This window comes from Canis aureus, chromosome 8 (assembly GCF_053574225.1).
Source record: "Canis aureus isolate CA01 chromosome 8, VMU_Caureus_v.1.0, whole genome shotgun sequence".
Taxonomy (NCBI): domain Eukaryota; kingdom Metazoa; phylum Chordata; class Mammalia; order Carnivora; family Canidae; genus Canis; species Canis aureus.
In genome coordinates, this window is record NC_135618.1 from 64,505,244 (window position 1) to 64,525,276 (window position 20,033).

At 46.1% G+C, this 20,033-nt stretch overlaps 1 protein-coding gene across 18 annotated transcripts in view; it reads left to right on the forward strand.

The window, feature by feature from the left end:
* The window catches only part of SDK1 (sidekick cell adhesion molecule 1), an 894,112-nt gene that overhangs the window by 695,670 nt on the left and 178,409 nt on the right, over positions 1-20,033 (forward strand). For all 18 annotated transcript variants that reach the window (XM_077907645.1, XM_077907637.1, XM_077907636.1 and 15 more), the window contains 3 exons: positions 5,372-5,519; positions 6,423-6,563; positions 11,178-11,359. In XM_077907645.1, the coding sequence (XP_077763771.1) occupies positions 5,372-5,519; positions 6,423-6,563; positions 11,178-11,359 (471 nt within the window). The remainder of the gene's footprint in view (positions 1-5,371; positions 5,520-6,422; positions 6,564-11,177; positions 11,360-20,033) is intronic.

Here is a 20,033-nt window from a genome sequence, read left to right on the forward strand (position 1 = left end):
TATTCATGTCTTTTGCCCATTTTTTAACTTTTATGGGGTGATGAGTTTTATAAGTTCTTTACATATTTTGGATACTAGCCCTTTATCAGATATGTCATTTGCAAATATCTTCTCCCATTCCATAGGTTGTCTTTTAGTTTAGTTGATTATTTCCTTCACTGTACAGAAGCTCTTTATTTTGATGAAGTTCCAATAGTTTACTTTTGCTTTTGTTTCCCTCGCCTTAGGAGACATATCTAGAAAGGAGTCGCGACAGTGGATGTTGAAGAGGTTACTGCCGATGTTCTCCCCTAGGATTTTAATGGTTTCTTATCTCACATTTAGGCCCTTAATCCATTTTTAAGGACCTTAATCTTTTTCCCATTGGATACTCTTTCCTGCTTTGTTGAAGATTAGTTAGCCATATAGTTGTGGGTCCATTTCTAGGTTCTCTATTCTGCTCCATTGATCTATGTGTCTGTTTTTGTGCCAGTACCACACTGTCTTGATCACTATGGCTTTGTCATATAGCTTAAAGTCTGGAATTGTGATGCCTCCAGCTTTGCTTTGCTTTTTCAGGATTACTTTGATTATTCAGGGTCTTTTGTGGTTCCATACAAATTTTAGGAATGTTTTTTCCAGCTCTGTGAAAAATGCTGTTGGTATTTTGATAGGAATTGCATTAAATGTGTAGATTGCTTTGGGTCATAGAGACATTTTAATAATATTTTTTCTCTCAATCCATGAGCATAGAATGTCTTTCTATTTCTTTGTGTCATCTTCAAATGCCTTTTTAAAAATTGACCTTTCATGGATGATACTTTTGAATCCAGATCCAAACAAGGTCCATCCATTGCTTTGGTGGTTCTGTCTCTTCATTGACAAGAGCCCCACCTCTCTGTCCCCTGCTCTTGTCTGGTGCAGAGGCCAGGACGTCTGTCCTGCAGGATGTCCCAAGCCAACTCTTTCCTCCTGGTGTCATTTAATCTGTTCCATCTCTCTTTTTAATTGACAAGAGATCAGAATGAATTTGCATTCAGCTTTGGTTTTTGTGTGATTCCTTGGATCACATGTGTGCGTGTGTGTGCGTGTCTGTCTGTGTGTGTATGTGTGTGTGTGTGAGAGAGAGAGAGAGAGAGAGAGAAAAAAATGTGTGCTAATGTCAGTGGTGGCTGGATGTTGCTGGGTACTTCCCACTGCATCTCACAAGGAGATACTGGAGGCCCAACTGCTCTGCTTTTTAGTGATGTTCGATTTGTCCCAGAGTCTGGGAAGTGGCAGCCTGGAAGGTTTGGAGGATGTTATTTACACATCCCTGAGTCTTGGTTTCCTCATCATAAGAAAGGAGATAATACCTCTTCCCCAAGAAGATTCCTGTGGTTACAGATGGGGATGCACTCCCAAACTGCGTGCTGCCATGCAGATGTCAGGTGTCAATAATTATGGTCCTTTTGGCAATTAAAATTTTCTTTGAGAAAGCATTTTCTTTCCTCAGATACCTTTAATTGAGAATATGGTAAGGCTTTTTTTTATTGAAAAAAAATCTTCCAGTACATTTGTGAAGACTGAAAACCACCAGCTTTTCACCAACAGACAGACCAAAGAAGTGATTAACTCCTCGCAGATTCTGGGCACTTGAAACTGAGCAAAAGATTAGTGATGCCCATGTGGAGCAGAGGTTTGTTTAATAGCCTGACTGGGGAAGACTAAAATTCCTTAGGCTTCTAGATCAGAGGAGCAAGAGGCATCTCTGAAGGCAAGGAAAAAAGCTATTGAAACTTTTATGGGATGGTTTCCTTTATCAAAAGAATCTTCCACATTCCAGCCCCTCTGACAACAAGCATCTTGTAGAACTCCTTTCTGAGGACCAGGAGGAGAATCTTTTAAAGGGATTTTGGTTATAGATTGTCAGGAACAGACTTGCTATTTAAATTTTAACAGTTCTCAGCAAGCTTGCAGTTCAGAGGCTTCTGAATGAGCCAATCCTTCCCAAACCACTTTAAAAAAAAATACAAATCAGAGTGCCCATGAGATGGATCGAGTTCATTTGTATTAGTTTTCGGTTTAATCTCTCTTCCGGCCAGACTTTTTATCTTCTAGTAGAGAGTGGGAAAAGAATGAATAAAGAGCTCTGTGGATGCATCCGGAGGACTGAATGGAGCCCCAGGTCCAGGGCAGAGGAACAGACCCTGTTGCCAAGTCAGACTGGGCAGCTGATCCCACTGCTCGGGTTACACACTCTGAGTCCCACCAGGCAGCACCTGGGAGGGAGGGTGCTGGAAGCAGGAAAGGCGGCGGCAGGTGCTGACCCTCACTGTCTCCGTCTGTGGGCTCTGCCACCGTCCTGACCTTGCAGTCATATACTCTGTACCTGGCTGAGCAGGTGAGCCATTCGCTTACAAACCCTGAGACCTGCAGAAAGAGAGGGACGGAAGGTAAGTTTTATTAAGCACTGCCATTAGTCGGGGTCCCCCCAGGAAGCAAGTGGCATTAAATTAGAACAGTCGAGGTGCTGTAGCTGGCTGGTTCAGGACACGCAGGCAAGGGGAATTGCAAAGCCCAGAGGGAGAGAGGGAGAGGTGGTGTGGCGCTGCCCCCACGAGAAGAGCGAGAACCTCTTGGTGAAGAATGAGATAGTCCGGGGCCCCTGAGTAGTGAGGAAGACAGAGCCCCTGCCCTGCCAGGCAGGCTGTCCAGGGCACAGAACAGGGTGGGGAGGCGGCAAGGGATGAGGCGGCCATGGGAGACAGACAGGCCTCTCCAGCACAGGTACCCACCATGGGCCAGGCTTTGCGCTGATGGGTCAGCACACAGCTCTTACTTCAGACCAATGACGGTCTCAGAAGCTATACGTTATTTCCCTGGTTTGTCACCATTGAAGAAAATGTGTCATTGTAATAATATACACATAACATAAAATGGACCATCTTAACCATTTTTAAATGTACAGTTAAGTGGTGTATATTCACATTATGCCACCAGTCCAGAATTCTTATCTGGCAAACTGAAACCCTGAGTCTACTACATGTGACTCCCCACCTCCCGTTCCCCCCACCCCTGGCTCTGTGTCTGTGGGTCTGACTCCTCCAGGGACCTCCTGTAAGTGGAATACTATACTACTTGTCCTTTTGTGACGGCCTTATTTTCAAGGTTTAACCCTGTTGTGGGTGTGGGTGTCAATTTTTTCTTTTTCAAAGCTGAATACTATTCCACTGTATGGGTGGACCACAGTTTGTTCATCCATCTGTCCATTGATGGACACCTGGGGGTGCTTCCACCTTTTGGTTGTTACGAATAATGCTGTTATGAACATGAGTTCATACCAAATATCTCTTTGAGACCCTCCTTTCAGTTCTTCAGGGTATATATTTTGAAGTAGAATTGTCGAATCATATGGTAGTTCTATTTTTAGCTTCTTGAGGAGCCTCCATACTGGTTTCTGCAGCGGCCGCACCATTTCACATCCCCACCAACAGCGCACAAAGGGCTCCAGCTTCTCTACATCCTTGGCCACACATGCCATTTTCTTGCTTCTTTTATAGTAGTCATCCCAATGCTCGTGATGTGGATCTCATTGTGGTTTTGACTTGCTTCCCCTTTATAGACGTGCTCAAACAAAAGTTAACAACTGTAAGTGGAAGAGCTGTAGCCAACTGTGACTACTCTGTATCTGTTGTATTCAGAATGAAAACCATCTCTATGAAGTGTGACTTGGCGGGGAGAAGCACTGCTCCCCACCAACCAGTTACATGGATATGAAGGAAGGCTCTTGCATTATCTATGTGGACAAATGGCTCTTTCCTGTAGGGGAGCATGCTTAGCAAACCAAATCGCCATGAGCTATTTGATGCTTCTAGAAGGGTCTCAGACTCCCAGAGCAAAAAGAGAAATTGGTGTGAGTTTTTCCATAGTTAATTGGGGATGCATGCATTGCACTTTTAAGGAAACATGAAGAGCGGGGGGATCCTCATCAACCGTAGATTACTTATACCACTGAAAATCAAAAGCCAAGAACACTGAAATGCCCAGCTGGTGGTGAGGACTGCATTCCCAGAAAGCCATTTTTGGAAGCAGCTTTATTTGAAATAATTAAAAAGATTCAGCCTTTGTAGCCCAACTGGCATCATGCTCCAGAACAGCATAACTTTTTGTCGAGGAATCCAGCTAACAAACTCCAACTTGGTGATAGACGGCTCTGTATGATAGTCAATACGAGTTGCTCTTGAGAGTCTCATTTCATTTCATAGCACTTTGTGGCTACGTCTTTGTGACTCATAAGGAAGCAGAGTGCATTTCTGATGAGCTCCTGGCACAGTCTTGTGAATCCTCAGTTGGGTCTTTAGGTTTTTGCCAAAGTGGCAGTGATTTTGTGTGTGGAGGGTGCCCATTGCATTGTCTGCAATCTGAGCATTGCCCAACGCCATAGTGGAAGTCATGCATCTCCTCATTCTGACCATCTCCGATGTGGGTGAAAGGGATTTTAGCACCACGTCCAGAGAATGAGACAGACGGTCTGATTTCCACAAGAACCCCCCAATTTCACTTCACTGATAACTTGAAAATGCAGTTCAGGCATCATGACAATTCCAAATGAGAAGTGACTGTGGGTGTTCAAAGTCATTGCCAGGTCTTGTTCATTCCAGGGCATCATTCTATAAAACGATCAGGCCAAAAAGCATGTTTAAACTCTGGGAAAAAAAAAAAATCCCACCAAGGTGTAGAAGCCCAGCAGAATCCTCTGAAGCCTTGCATGCGAGAGCCCATTTGGCTGGCAGAGCCGCTCTTCCACACCTGCCGGAAAGCTGGGTGCAAAGATATTCTAAACTAGCTGTGAATTTCATTACGTCTCTCTCCAGCCAAAGCCACTCAGGGGTGCGGTGCTGTAATGGGCCGCCACGCAGATGGGTTGCAAAATGCACAGCCCATCTGTCTTTATCATGCTCATTTCCTCTTTTATTAAAATGTTAATGAATATAGTTTTTATTTATCATTTGGTGACATGTGCGGCATCCTTTTCTGGGAGACAAATCTGCAATCTGCCTAACCGTGTGAGCTGACAGAGAACACGGGAATGAGGAATATTTTGGTTCCATTCAAAATGTTGTAGGCAGGTTGAAGGAACAGTTCCTTTACTTGCTGACAGCAGCATGAGTATGACAGGAGGTACACTGAACTTGAGGTGGACGCCCAAGTTTAAAGGCAGGCCCAGGGGCTACCAAGTGCTAGCCACGTGGCCACGAGTCTTGGTTTCCACGTCTGTTAAATGGGGACAACCGCTCCATTTGCCCAGGAAAACCAAAGAGAGAACTTATAGGAATGTATTTTGCATTCCCTTACTGTCATTCAGACATGTGCTGATATGATTCTGAATTCGTTTTACTCATTCTTTCAGACTCTCCATGGAAAGTACATCTGTCAAATGTCGGCCCTGAGATGACAGGCATCACCGTGCGTGGACTGACTCCAGCTCGCACCTATCAATTCAGGGTGTGTGCTGTGAATCAAGTGGGCAGGGGCCAGTACAGCGCAGAGACAAGCAGGTGTGTGATGGTGTAGCCCTCAGCGCCGATGAGGGGGAGCATGGGCCTGAAAGCGAAACCGTGCATCCAGTCAGGAGGAGGAGCTTGATCGAAGTAATCAACCTCCATCCCTTGGATATGGGCAGAATTGTGTGCAGGAAAGGCTGTAATGAAGAGAGAAACACAGTCGCTCATGTGTTGGGCTAGCTGGGTTTTCCTTAATTGCTCTGAGGGAAGTCTGTGCTGACACCCAGTGTTCCTGAGAGCAGAGCCTCCTGTACACATGAAATGAGGAGCTGACAGTGTTTTCATGCCCTCTCTCCACCCTGACTGCCAGCAGGATGGGAGCTGGTGCCACCATCCTGACAGGCAAACACTGAGCAGGGTTCAGTGCCTTCTGTGCGGTCCCCATACTCCCCCAGCCCTGGGGTGGCTGCTGGGAAGCCTGTTCAGATGTGACCTGGTGCTCCAGTGTGCCCTCCCAACCGACCTGAGCATTCACTGGACCTGAGTTGTGGCATAGTTGGGATCCAGAGGACTTTTTTTCAAAATGTGGGAGTTTGAGATGAGAAATAGTGAAAGAGCCAAATAAAAAATAATTTGAAAGGAGTCTCAGGCTATGGACCTGCAGCCTGGCTCACTCAGGCTTGTAATCCCTTTAGGACTGGGGGTGCTGTGGGTTATCTAGACAGAACAAGGTCACCTCCTGTGTCTTCCTGTTGCTGGCTTAACTGATTCTCTATTATGTTGATTTGCTGTACCTATTTCATGCATGTCCTTTGAGTTTGATCAGCTGTGTGCTTTTCTTTATTTATCGCTTGATTTTGATAAATCATTAGGCCCCAGATTCAGCCAGAGATGGCAACTGGGGACCATTTGTATCGGGTGCTGATCTCTCTTTCTCTCCTCCTGTTTTATTTCTAGGTTGATGTTACCTGAAGAGCCACCCAGTGCTCCCCCAAAGAATATCGTGGCCAGTGGGCGTACCAATCAGTCCATCATGGTCCAGTGGCAGCCGCCCCCAGAAACAGAGCACAATGGGGTGCTGCGTGGGTACATCCTCAGGCAAGTAACCTGTGTTTGGCCATTTTTAGACTGTCATTATAAAGAGTCAGGGGTCTGTTTCGCTGGGGTCACAAACTCAAAGGTCTCTAGAAGCCCAACAGTCATCAAGAGAATCTGGCCAGTGTCAGATTCTAGGGAGTGGTAGAGACTATGGCAAACAAGTGACCATGGGCAGCCTTGCAGGGGTGGCCTCTTCATATCCAACCATAGCATGTCCAGTATCAATGGTTACATTGTGGTAGAAGAATGAAGAGAGATATTATGAGGTGGTGTCAAGGTGTGCTATTCATTCTAACTCTTTTCTTTGTTTCCTTTTTTTTAAACCAGGGGCATGCATTATTAATAGAGTCATTTTTAATTAATAATAATGCAGTTGATTTCATTATTAACCAGTTGTTACTATGCTAGCTACTATGTTGTTCAGTATTGCCAGGTTTCTAATGTTTCAAAGAAATTTTTAAAAATCTAGCTTTCTACATGTGACCTCACAGTCTTTAAATGTTGGAAATGAAGTCAGTATGTTTGGAAACATTGGGCAGCCCAAAATCACACATCAAAGGCCAAATAAGGCCCAAAGGATGGCCAGTTTGCTTTCTCTGCCTTATAAGAGGTAGTCAGGCTTCTAAGAATGTTGTGGGGACTCTACAAGAACTTGACTGGGTTGGAAAGAAGAAATCTGTTTTGCCAAAACTACTGCTACTCTTTCACCACATGTGATAATTACAGTGGTTTGTTGACACAAGTAGTGAATAGGAAAAAGCAAAGCGATATTAAAGGGTACTTAGGAAATCTCTTCTAACAGACGGGATAGCCATGGACATATTCATTCATCGACATGCACTTTGTCTCCCTCCCCAGCCTTATGGGGTGAGAACTGTGGGTGTCCCATCACTATCTTCCTCCCAGTGCCTGGCCCATGCCCATTCTGAGCATATGATCAGAAAATACTGGGTTAACAAAGGTTTAAAGTAGCTAAATGTAATGTCTTAGACAAATGTGAAAAGTTATAGAAGTGTAGCTTCTTTAGCTCTGTTCTCTTTGCATATGGAGGACTGCTCCTTCCAGTATCTACTGCTATAATCATCTACTCGTCATTTAACACACCTTTTCTTTTTCCACGTGTACGTCATATTAGCCCATCACAACCACTTCACTGCTATTCTTGGGTCTTCCACAAGCATGTGGATTATCCTCTAATTATGCACCTGAAGTGGTTTAAATGTGGCCATCCCTAGGGGTACACAGTGGCTGGAGCACTCAGGGCCCCTCTGGTCACTCTGCCCCCCAAGTGTCCTCTCTGCTTTCAACAAGAGACTGTGATCTGACCTTTATGGGCTCAGGGCAGTTCTCAGCCTCCAGAAAACAGGCTGGGGCTTCCCACTGCCATAGGCCCTGATTTCCTGTCTCTGTGTGCTGCTTGCCCCTCACTCCAGTTGTCACTCTTGTCCCAAGCTTGTTAGCTAATGAAAATAATTTCCTTGCCCTCCCTTCCCAGCCCTACGCACACTTGTCATCCCGTCTGCCTTTGTCTTTTCTTGAGCACACAGAGAAGGTTCCTCATGCTCCAGACTCCAAGTAAGGACTTTAAAAGTCAGCCTGCAGAACCAAGCTCGGAGTGAGGAGTTTAATAATAAAATCTCTCTGATGTTACAAGGCCCCATCAGGAACTGCACGTTTCTCTATTTTGTGGGATTATCACTGTTAAAAGGATTTTCTGTGATGGTGTCAGTAGAGTCGAGTGCTAGGAAAGAGGGTGTCTGTATATGTAGGGTTTTAAATCAAGAAAGTCCTAAAATGAGTGTGCACTAACCCAAGGCCTGTGAATATCAAAGTTTTCAGAAATTAAAGACCCATGCCAAAATGAATTTGCTTGGAAACATTTCCAAATAATCCTCCGGCCTGCAAATCAGCACTGTTTGTAAGTGTGTATCCTCCAGGGCACAAGCCTCTGTGTCAGATGTACAGCAGAATCCACGGAAGAACAAAATGGAAATAAATCATCTTCGTGGCTCCAGCCATAAGAAGTAGTTAGGATGTGTGCACAGTCATAAAATATTTATAATAATGGGCAGGGTGCTTCTTTGAGAGGAGCATAGGGGTTATGTCCTTTAAAAACATTCTCCTGTTTATTTCCATATAAAAAAAATCATCTTGTTCTGTCTAAGACAGTCTCCCGGGCAACATATCCTACCAGTTAGAGGACAATGCCCTGCACTTTCATTATTAACTGTGACCTTCCCAGACATCCTGTGAATATTACAAAAGCACCCTGAGCCATGGGTCAGAGTGGACCAGCCTGCCTGCTACAGAAAGGAGGGCAGCCTGTTTCCAAGACATGAATCCCAGGGTTTGTTTTGCATGATCGTATGAACGGAGGTCTAGGAAAGGATATGGCTCATGCAGGCTTAGTTTCTTCACTTAGCATACTTCCTAGATGAGAAGTGTTTTCAAACCATAAATATTTACAGGGTGCTTTACACGGTCACATCTCTTTGGCACCCAATGTTTGATTTTATTCTTGTGACAATCCTGTGAAACGCCATTATGATTCTGTTGTTTTGGAGAGTTAAAAACCAAGGCTCAGAGAAATTAAAGCTTTACTGGAGGCCACCTAGTTCATCAGTCTTCTTCCCAACCTAAGCTTTTTGAAGCCAACTTCTCTGCTTTTCCTTGGAATGTGTACTGGGTACTGATGAGTCCACACTAATGAGCTCTTCGTAAGCAATCTTGCCCAGTATGTACCATATTGGTCCTAAGTGGTCTTGGGTGCCATTTATATGCAGATAACCTTGGTGCCCCTGTGGGAGTGGGGCCGATCCTTGCCTTCTTCCAAATGGCTGTCTCATTGTCGCAGTGCCGTTTATTTTGCAGACGGGGAATTTAAGTGGGAATATCTGCCATATGAGTTATTCGATGAGAGGCCTCTCTCCCTGTGGGCTGCTGCCTTGAAAACCATGATGTCGTATAAACAAGCTGAACCGCTGCTAGGAAGTGCACCCACACTTGCTTGGTGCAGGCCATTCAGTAAAGGAATGTCAGTTCAGTAGGTGTCAGCAGTGGATGGAATATGAAGCAACAAAGCGGTGTGAGGCATTAGCTTGCGTTTTTGCCAAAAAGGAGCATGTCCTTCCCCCACACCTCCCACCGGGCAAGCTGCTACCACCTTGAGGCAGGAGATATGAGGAGGCCTGGGACCTGCCTGCTATTCCATGCTGCCCGCTCCTGATCATGTGTTTCTCCCACCACACAGACCTCACCTTACAAATGGTCTGTAGCAAGAGGAGGTGAAAGACTGCCCTCAGAAAATCTGGATTTTCGTGAAGAACCTTTTATTGCCTTCTCCATGCTTCCATACCATATTTTCAGCTGTCATTCTCTTCAGAGAGCTGTTTTCCATTGGAAGGCCTGAGTTTAGGGGTTCCTTCTTTCTCCTAATGGCAGCAGCCATGCTCACCTTCACCCTTGTGCTGGAGGCCCCACCTGGGATGGGCCAGACTCTGCAGCCCGCGGTGCTGCTCAGTGTCAGTGGGGATCCCTACCCCCACCCGTTGTCAAGAGTCCCCTCACTCAGGGTTCCCCCCATTTCCACTCCTCCCCACTCATCAAACAAAGCCACGTCTTCCCAAAGCCACTTCCCAGGGCAAGAGCCACTTCATGGCCAGGATTTGGGTGCTTTTGAAGCTTCATGATAACCAAGGCAGTTACTCCCAGCACATACCCCTTGCCCTGTCCTGGGAAACCAATTCACTTCTAACAACAAAATCAGAAAAACCATTTGCTATCCCAAATAGTGCTGCAAAAGTCCTTTTGTAGTGTACATGGCAATTTCTTAAATTATACATTTTCTCAGTCTAGAGTCCTGTACATCACTTAAAATAAATACAACTTTAAACTTATGTCTTTTGTGGGGAGGGGGATTGTTTATTCTACATGTTTCCTTTTTTACATCGAAAGTGGCATATAACACTGTACACCATAATAATTCCACTTTGTTACACTGCAAAGTGATTGCCATGCCAAGTCTGGCCACTGCCTGTCACCATACAGTTGACCCCTTCACCCATTTTGTCTGCAAAGATCCCCTAAAGAGCAGCTTGGCCTACTTAGCACTGGACCAGTATTTTAGAGGTGGGAACACCATGTAGAGCCACTCATTTTGGTTCTGGGACTTTTGTGAACAAATCTAGAACCCCCAGATGGAAGAGGAGGCCAAGAGGCAGGAGACCACAGCTTTTCTGCTTCTCCCCACATTTCAGAGCCACAGGAGAAAAGTGTGCTCCCAAGTTGTCATTTATGGCAACACCCAGGCAGAAATCATGTCTGGGATTTTTGGTACTAAGTCACTGTGCTCCCCGGATGAGCTACACTTAAAAAGCTATCCTTTCTCCTTAACCATTACACTGTTGAGATGTCAGTTCCATTTTGCCCAGAGCTTATAATCTCTGTGAGATTCAACGACACCTCTTTGGAATGGTTGGTTTAGGAAGCCATGTGGTCTGGGGCTGAGCTCTAGCTTCACTCCTGTGTGTTCACTTCCTTTCCCTCTGACCATGCGGCGTAACTGTGGGTACGCCCGATCCCTGATTCCAACTATTTCTCCATGCTCTGTTGCAGGTACCGCCTGGCTGGCCTGCCAGGAGAGCACCAGCAGCGCAACATCACCAGCCCAGAAGTCAACTACTGCCTAGTGACAGAGCTGATCATCTGGACGCAGTATGAAATCCAGGTGGCAGCCTACAACGGGGCAGGCCTGGGCGTCTTCAGCAGGGCCGTGACCGAGTACACCCTACAAGGAGGTGAGTTTGCCTTCCTGCCATGTTGGCCGATCTTTGCTGGGGAGTAGGACACACTACGTTTGACTAGAGCATATAAGAAATAAAAATCAAAGAGCTCGAGCCTCTAGGGAACAATTAGAAGGAAACTCATCAACTATGTAACTCAATCTCTCTGTCCCTAAACTATGGCAATACTGTGGAAGGGACACAGAGAACATTCTATCTGCTTTCTTCTGGGTACTAAGGCCAGGAACTGTCTACTCGAAAAGATCTGTTTGACTACCTGTTTCTGAATGGAATGATGGTATATTCCATCAGGAGTCCCGAGGATACTATGAATGTTTTTCAAAGAGAATGGTTATTTGGAATTTTGTCTTTAGTAATGCACTATGATTATTGGTAAAGGATTTTGCAACTTGGTACTTTTTTTTTTTTTTTTGGTTTTCTTTTTCAGTTACACAAGCCAAACAATTTACTAAATCAGTAAAAAACCTGTCCCCGCACTCACTGCCCCCTCCAAAAATGACCAGGCAGTCCTAAAGCCAGTGGGGCCTACCTTCTGTGTTACGACCCAACCTCATCATTTGAAGACCGATCCCCCTCTGTGTTCTGGAGGACCCGGGTCTCAGCCACAGGGAGAGCTGGTGTCCCCAAACACATTTCGCTCTTGGTACCATCAACAGGAATAGACGGACCCTGTCATGGCATAGCTATGTGTGCCCACAGCACCCAGGTCCTCATCCAGGGAGGCCGTCTCCCCACAAAATCGACAACTTCTTTCATTCAGCAGTTTTAGCCTCTTCTGACTCACAGGTGTGAGTTTATTTGCGTAGGCATTTTTATTGCCGCCAGGCCTTGACCTTCTTCAAATGATAAGGTTTCTAACTGCCCACTTCTCTCCCCAAATCATGCCAGAGACCTAATGTTCCTTGATATTACATACTGTTATCATCACCCCTTATCGATTGGCTGTCTGTCATCATTCCTAAGTCCATAAAGCCTCCTTTATAAATGAAGCACAGTCAGTTCTGCTTCCGTAGTGAAATATTTCACTGGCAGAAATATTTAAAATGCAAGACAGCCAGGGATGACCCACTCATCTGCACATGAGGCTTGATTACCCACAGAAAAATGGAGGCAGCTGAGCACCTGGACAATTAATGTTTGCTTTAATTCATCTACTTAATAAAATAACAATAAATTTGGAAATAATTAAAATAATGAATATTGCTATTAACACTCCCCTATTGCTGTTAACTCAGACCGCTTCATTTTAGTACTGGTGAGTTTGAGTCCCATGCAGAGTGCAGGGAAGTACATCTCCACCTTGCAGAGAAGGGCTTGCAGCCTTAGAATTTGGCTTTGACTCAATTGGCACTGGGGAGCCGTTAAAGGTTGAGAGCAGTGAGTGACGGGAGCAAAATGCTATACAAGGAGGCCAAACCTGTCAGTGGGCTTGCAGGTGAGCTGAGGGGGAGCCCCAGCAACCACAGTGACCCAGGCCAAAGGGCAATGATTGGGCCATGAATTGATGAGTTCTCTGCAGCTCTGATGCTGGCCATGAGAAGGGTGGGTTGGTATGTTGGGTGGTGCGTCATCGTTTTTAAACTAGCTTTCCCTCTGTTCCCTCTGAGCACCTCTCAACAGCCTGTCCTAGGAGGGCAGACAAGCCCCACACTCCCACTGTGCCCTGTCCTGGGCCTGGGCCTGGGCATGAGGACTGCTGGGGCCCAGCCCTGGCCTCGGATTGCTGGCAGGTACAGGCTAGAACAGGGCAGGCTTGCTTGAAGCCACTTACACATTAGGGAGCCAAACCCTGGCTAGCTCAAACTTAGCTGGTGTGAAATGACGGGGTGTGCGGGGCTAGGCAGAGGTGACAGGTGTGTGGGCCCCCCACTCTGGGTCAGGGGATCCGCCTGATGGGGAGGCTAACTACAGATGCTTCCGCTCAGTGGAAGGATCTGCTTTCCTCCTCTAGGTGAGCCCCTGACTTCTGTTAGCTCTCTGCACAAGTATGGTTCATAATATTGCTCTTTTTTTAAGAAACTATTGATGAACTGACATCCCTGAATGATGCCCAGTGTGTGGATTTTCCTGTCCATAGCTCAGTTTATGCAGCTCGGCTATCTTTCCTTTGTCTGGGCATTGCATGGCTGACATTGGAGCACTGAGCCTGGAGCCCCAGCAGGTTGCAGGCACACCCAGGGGACATGGTCATAATTCACATTCTCCTTCAATGCAGGCATTTCTGCTTTGACAGTCCCTCCTAACCTTGGGGTGACCTCAGGAAACATGGGCATCTTTGTCCTCCATCTGGGGGGACACATCCCTTTCCTCTGCCCGTGTTTTAGACTCTTCCTGTGCACTCACATGACTGTAAGGTCCGTGGGAAAAAGACCCTGGGCTTCTGGAATGCAGTGGGTCATTTCATGGCTGTTTCCAGACTGCCCTACACCTAATCCTACACCCGTCCCTTGGTCACTCAACAGAGCTTCTCAGGCTTGTGACAGCCTCTGAGTCTTGACCAGGATGCATGGCCCACCCTGACCCTCCTTTGTTTGAGGGGCAAGCCTGAGCCCCAGGACAAATTGGTAGTGAGACCTTTGTTGACCACAGCATTGGGATACTGTCCCTTGGGCATGGCTGTGGCATGTGACAGGTGTCGGGAGGGGTACGTCTATGGGGGAGGCAGCCGGCCCCCCAGCATAACATGCACTCACACGGCGCTGGCCCAGCCCTGCTCCTCGGGAGCATCCTGGTCAACCACCCACAACTGAGCAGAGGGGACCCGGCTTGTAAATTCTGTCTCTGAACCAATGTTCCTACCCCAGACAGGACACAAATAAGAGAGGATTTAGACATGTAGTTGGGAAGAACTGGAGAGCGGGGGTAGGGGCCTAGTCTGGAGCAGGGGTGGAATAAACCAGATAAAAAATGATCTGATTAGAAGGTGAGGCATTAGGAAGAAAAATGGCAACAGCAGGAGCCCTGAATAATTTAGGGATATGGTGATAGAGAGCATAGGTTTGTGAGATGTCTTCCTGCACCCACTCTCACCCACATCTATCCAGACACAGCCCTGTCCTGCTAGTCTGTCAGGGTCAGGCTCAATATTTGCTACTTATCTGCTTTCAAAAAACACATCAACCTTTGTGAGCCTCGCGTTCCCCACTATAAAATGATCGTCTGTAGCGGTGTCTGCCCTGATTCCTCTATGGGCGGTTGTGAGAGAAGACAAGGTGGATCACACAGCAAGACCTGAGAAGCCCTGAACTCTTACGTGGATACTAATTTGCTGCTCCTGGCCCCATTCCTCCTTCTGTGGCAACACCCAGAATCTACTTCATATTTGAATGTTTCTGCAGTGGCAGTTGTACAGGAAGAAATGGGGTCGGTCTCTCTGCTTATGGGAAAATCTCAAGAACTGATGTGAGCACCTACTGTATGCTCAGGGTTGCATGATGGGTCACAGAAGCAAGAGTAGGGAAGACACCTGACATGCCGTCAGTCTTGGGGACCTGCAACCTTGCCCGGGAAGAAAGACCAACGTTTGTGAAGCAGGAACTCAGAAGAAGCCAGCCTTGCAGTCACTCCCCACCTGTCCACAAGATCAGTGTCATGAGCATGCTGCAAAGACTTGCCAGTCAAGAGACTCAGAGGAACGCACCATCGATGTGACAAGGGGCTTTATTGGGGTCTACGTGATGGGACTGCAGCAGAGGAGTTAGGGTTCAGCTGTCTGTAGTGGTTAGAAATGGAGTCAAGATGCTAGAAACAAACCCAAAATACACACAGTGGAGGTGTGTTTTTATCTTTCTCCCATCAAGAGTGGGCCTTGGGCTGTACAGGGTGTTTGTGGCAGCTCCATGGCCACCAGAGAGTCAGGCTCCTTTTTGCTTTGCCACCTTTAGCATTTGCCTCCTGGCTGCAAGCTGGCTACTGGAATGCCAGATGTCACATGCACATTCTGGAAGGGGGAAGGCACAGGGTTATGCCTAAAGGCCAAGTTTGGAAGTTTGCTTTTATTTGGAGGACTTTCTTAGAAGCTTCATTTGCTGCTGACTTATGCTGACAATTCATGGAGTATCTCTGTGCTGGAAAGCCTAGGAAGGTGCTCTTGTGGCTGGATGCGTTTCTGCCTGTTGCTAAGAGAGGAAGGGGGAACAAATCATGGAGGGCAGCTGGCAGTTTCTGCCTTGCTCGCTCTCTACAGCGGCCCCTGCTGAGGTGTCAAACCCAGAGGATATGTATTTTCTAGATACGAAATCCTATGACCTTCTGGCTTATGGCTGCATTGGAATTGCCCAGGGAAGAATGAGCGGAAACCAGGCCCAAGGGTCCTCCACTTGCCATTTGTTTGGGCACCAGCTGGGTGTGCTTGTTGCCACTGGGGGCCCCTCTCAGCGAGCCTGGGGTGCCCCATGGCTGCGAGGGCCATGGGTTGACAAAGCATGTAGGACTAAACTGGCCCTTGAAGCTGAAAAGAGAACCCTGTAAACGCCTATTAGAGGGGAAGAGAAAACTCATAAAATTAATAATTTGTCAGCCTAATTTGGAAAATTATTGGGACGTTTATGCACATAATTCTGGAGTCTGTCAGGACAGCACAGGAGCAGCAGGAAACACCCAGCTTTGGGAAGAATAAAGCTTCCGGCCAGCCCGCCTGATTCTTCCTCCTCCCTCCAGCCAAGCGGCAAGCCTGATCCATCAGGGGAAATGAGATGTAATTTGTCCTGACTTTAATAAGCAATTCGGATTTAGCTCCTCTTGAGAAAGCATCAGAATGCCAGAGAGAGCTGGTGCTGCTCCCACCGCCATGACATGGTGGAGGGTCACTCTCAAAGAGCTCATGGATGTCACGGCCTTGGCCATGGGGACAGAGCCAGGCGCCCACAGGCAGCAGACCTGGGGACACGGGCAGGCATTAGCCCCCGGGGGGCACAGGTGGCCTGCCTGCTGCTGAGCACACAGGCTTGCTCTTGAGTATACTTACTTCCCAGAAGCTCCCAAAGGAATATGAGCAAGTCATCTGTACCTTGAGTTCAACAGGATGTGCTATCGATCCCCAAAGTAATTTGAACCTACTATTCACCTGTCACATAGCCCATTTTTCTCTTCAACCCAATTTATTATTGAGAGCTATTAAAAATGCCTGGTTTGTCTACTTTGGTTCTTCGCCTCCTCGATGGGCTAATGCCTTGGACATGTGGGGATTACGCAATATAAACTTTCTCACTCCCCCTGCTCTTCACACACACACACATACACACACACACACACACACCATCCACCATTCTTGTCCACCAATCCCACTGAAGAGGTTTTCCTAGCAGGGCGTCCATGACCTCTTCTGCTCTAGGTGTTTTCAGATGCAACATAATTAACCTACAAATGGAGCAGCAAAACCCTAATGCAGTCCCAGCCTCATGAACTTTACAGTGGATAAGAGGACAAGTCTCTCCTGTAACAGGAACTGCAGCCTAAAATCCAGCACACGTGGAGCCCGCTCGTCACATTTCCATCATGATTACCCAAGATGAAATGGAAAATAACTTAAATTGACTCTTGAATTTCTTTCAGAATGCTCTGGAAATCAATATGCTTTCCGTAGCAAGTGGAAAAAGCCATAGCGTGTAAGTTCTGCATAACTAAACGTCTTGTATAATTACAGGCATTTTTCTTACTGCCAATGTCGACTTCAGCAACTTTCCTATCATTTAGTAGGAGAAGCAGAGCCCTGTAGTCAATTGAAGCAATGAGTGGTCCAAATCCAACACCAATGCAGTGTTTGGCTCCCAAATTCAGGTTTTGTTAAAAACAGTTCAGCTCCCCTCAAAAGCCCTATGCAGACACAGGTGATCGTGAGGTTTTCAGTGAGCCTGAGCATGGACTCCTGCTGGAGTGTGCAGGGTGACACCCAGATCCTAAAATACGCAAGCTTCTTTCTGTTTCTTAACTGTGTTCACAAAGATGCAGATGTTAGTTTTTTCTATAAAGGGTCCAAAGACAAATTATACTATAAATCATCATTTTGAACACACCAAGGTTTTAATTTTTTCTGGTTTATTTCTTTATCATTTTTCTTCCTGTAACAGGTATTTTTGTGCTATAATGATTTATCCCAGTTTCAGAACATTACCTTCTAATAAAAGAGAAATATTTCATATTTAAAGAGAAATGGAAAAAACATTTGGTTATCCACATTTCTAAAACATTAGTAAAAGCTCCTAAATATTCACTTGGGCTTTGAAAGGTTTCCTAAAGTAAGGGTTATAAATGAACACTCTGTTTGCAAGCTCCATTCGTGTCTCCTCTTGGGAAATTCTCAATGTGGCATAAATGGCATTGCACGAAAGATTTGTTTCTCAATCCTTAAGACTTTCCAGACCTCAGGCTGTGCCTACAGAATAGGATAATGTTGCAGATTCTCCCAGAATCACCTACATTAAGTATGAACTGAACAAAATGATGTGGGGTGTTCCATCAGGAATGGGTTTCATTCAGTCTTTTAGAATTTTCAGGAAAGGAAAGGAAAGAATAGGAAACTGGCATTTTGGAGGAAGCCACTCTATGCCAATTTTTGTTGCCCTCTGCTGTGCATGTATACGACATGCCTCACCTTGGTCACCGCCTCCCCCGCGACAGCCGTGAGAGAGAGAAGCAAGCGTTGCTGTTCCTATTTCACAGAGAAAAATGGCAGCTCCGAGAGGTAACTAACTTGCCCAGAGTCGCATAGCTGGAAAATGCTACAAATGGTGCTTTTTTCATTCTGCGTGTATCAAACATGGACCGAAATTACTTCCAGGTTTCCAGTGCAGGTTGAATATAGAATAGAAAGGAAGTGAGATCTTATCTTACTTGTGTTCACGTGGCAGGTGGATTTGCAGTAGTTTGTGGACATTTTGGATTGCAGTCTACAATAGGAAATCTATTTGATATGGAAACCCAGTATATACACAAACATGCACACACAAACACAGAAGCACACACATACACACAAACACACATACACACACAAATTCACATGTACACACAAACACATGTACACACACATACACAGCTGAAACAAAAGATTCATGGAACAGTAGTCACCTTTACACACTGTGTGATGTTCTTTGATATTTTCTCTTCTATTTCATTCTGTTTCATTCTCCCATTCTTTAACAAACGCTGGCTGTGACCACTAAATTGATTTCCTGGTCTGCTAATGCATTGGTGACCTGGAGTTTGAAGAACACTGAATTCAAGCAACACAGGGCATTTGGTTCTGCTGATCTTGCCTCCCTGTCAGAAGAGGCTCTCACTGGCCTGTAGGACGCATCAGGGTCCCTGAGGGTGACGACGGAAATCAATGATAAAAGACCAAACACATGTCCGGGTGGGGGCATGAGTGGGGTGACCCGCCTGGGCTCAAGCTAAGATCTGGGGACTGGAAGAGGGTTCTAGTACCTGAATCTGTGCAGATGACCTCACAAGGGAGGAGGGCTTCCCAGCTACGGCTGGGAGACACAGGGAGAAATCAGACCAGTCTTAAACTGCGGTGGCCAGCATATTATTTGTCAGGTACAGACTGGTCTTCCCTACTAGCCTGGGAAATCTCCGAGGGTGGGGGCTGTGTCCGATTTGTCTGATTTGTATCTGTATCCCCAAATCCAAGCACAATGCCTGATATGTAAATAAACAAGGCATAAATAGATGTCTGATTAAAGACAGATGCTTCTTGTTTCTTTTTTTTTTTTAATTTTTTAAATTTATTTATGATAGTCACAGAGAGAGAGAGAGAGAGAGAGAGGCAGAGACACAGGCAGAGGGAGAAGCAGGCTCCATGCACCGGGAGCCCGACGTGGGATTCGATCCCAGGTCTCCAGGATCGTGCCCTGGGCCAAAGGCAGGCGCTAAACCGCTGCGCCACCCAGGGATCCCATGCTTCTTGTTTCTTATTCAGTTTCTGATGCTGTGCCAAGTTAATCTACATATTCAACCTGGTGCCCTCCCTCCCCCACTGCTGTTTCTTATCTCAGAAGTGCTAAGGAAAGCCCAGTGGCTGCTTGCTCTGCCCCACACATCGTACCTCCCTAGCCTGAAAACTGGTCGCACATGTTTTCGCCTCAATGCCTGGCAAAAAAAAAAAAAAAATGGGGAAAATAAGTTCAGAAAGGGCCATGCAAAGCTTTTAAAGTATTAAGGTATTTTTTTATTCAGGCCATTAAAAAAAAGGCACTCAAGCTTACTTGTCCAAGATTTGTTATCCTAATAATGTGTTAGGAATGTTTAATTCGATGGGAACATTCAGGTGTATCAAAACTGCAAGAACCATAACAACACAAGAACTCATCCACAGCCTATAACGATCTGGAATTAACGATAACACCAGACACACAAATTGTAATATATACATCCATGCAGCAATGCGTAGCCAGTAATTCTTCCAAATAATGAGCTTGCTTCTCCCCTATTTGAAAGGCATATACATTTAATTCTGTAGGATTGCCTGGAGAACTAGATGCCCATAGATGCCCATGAATCCCCACTAAGTTCCAGATAGACACTACAAGTCCTTAATATTTGAAATCATCTACTTTAAGGCTAATGAAAAACAATGTGCAGTTGTCATGAAGACATAAAGACCCATGCGCCCTTGTGTAGCACATAGGTGCCACTGGTCACTGCTGCCAGCCCGGCAGCAAGTAGGTCC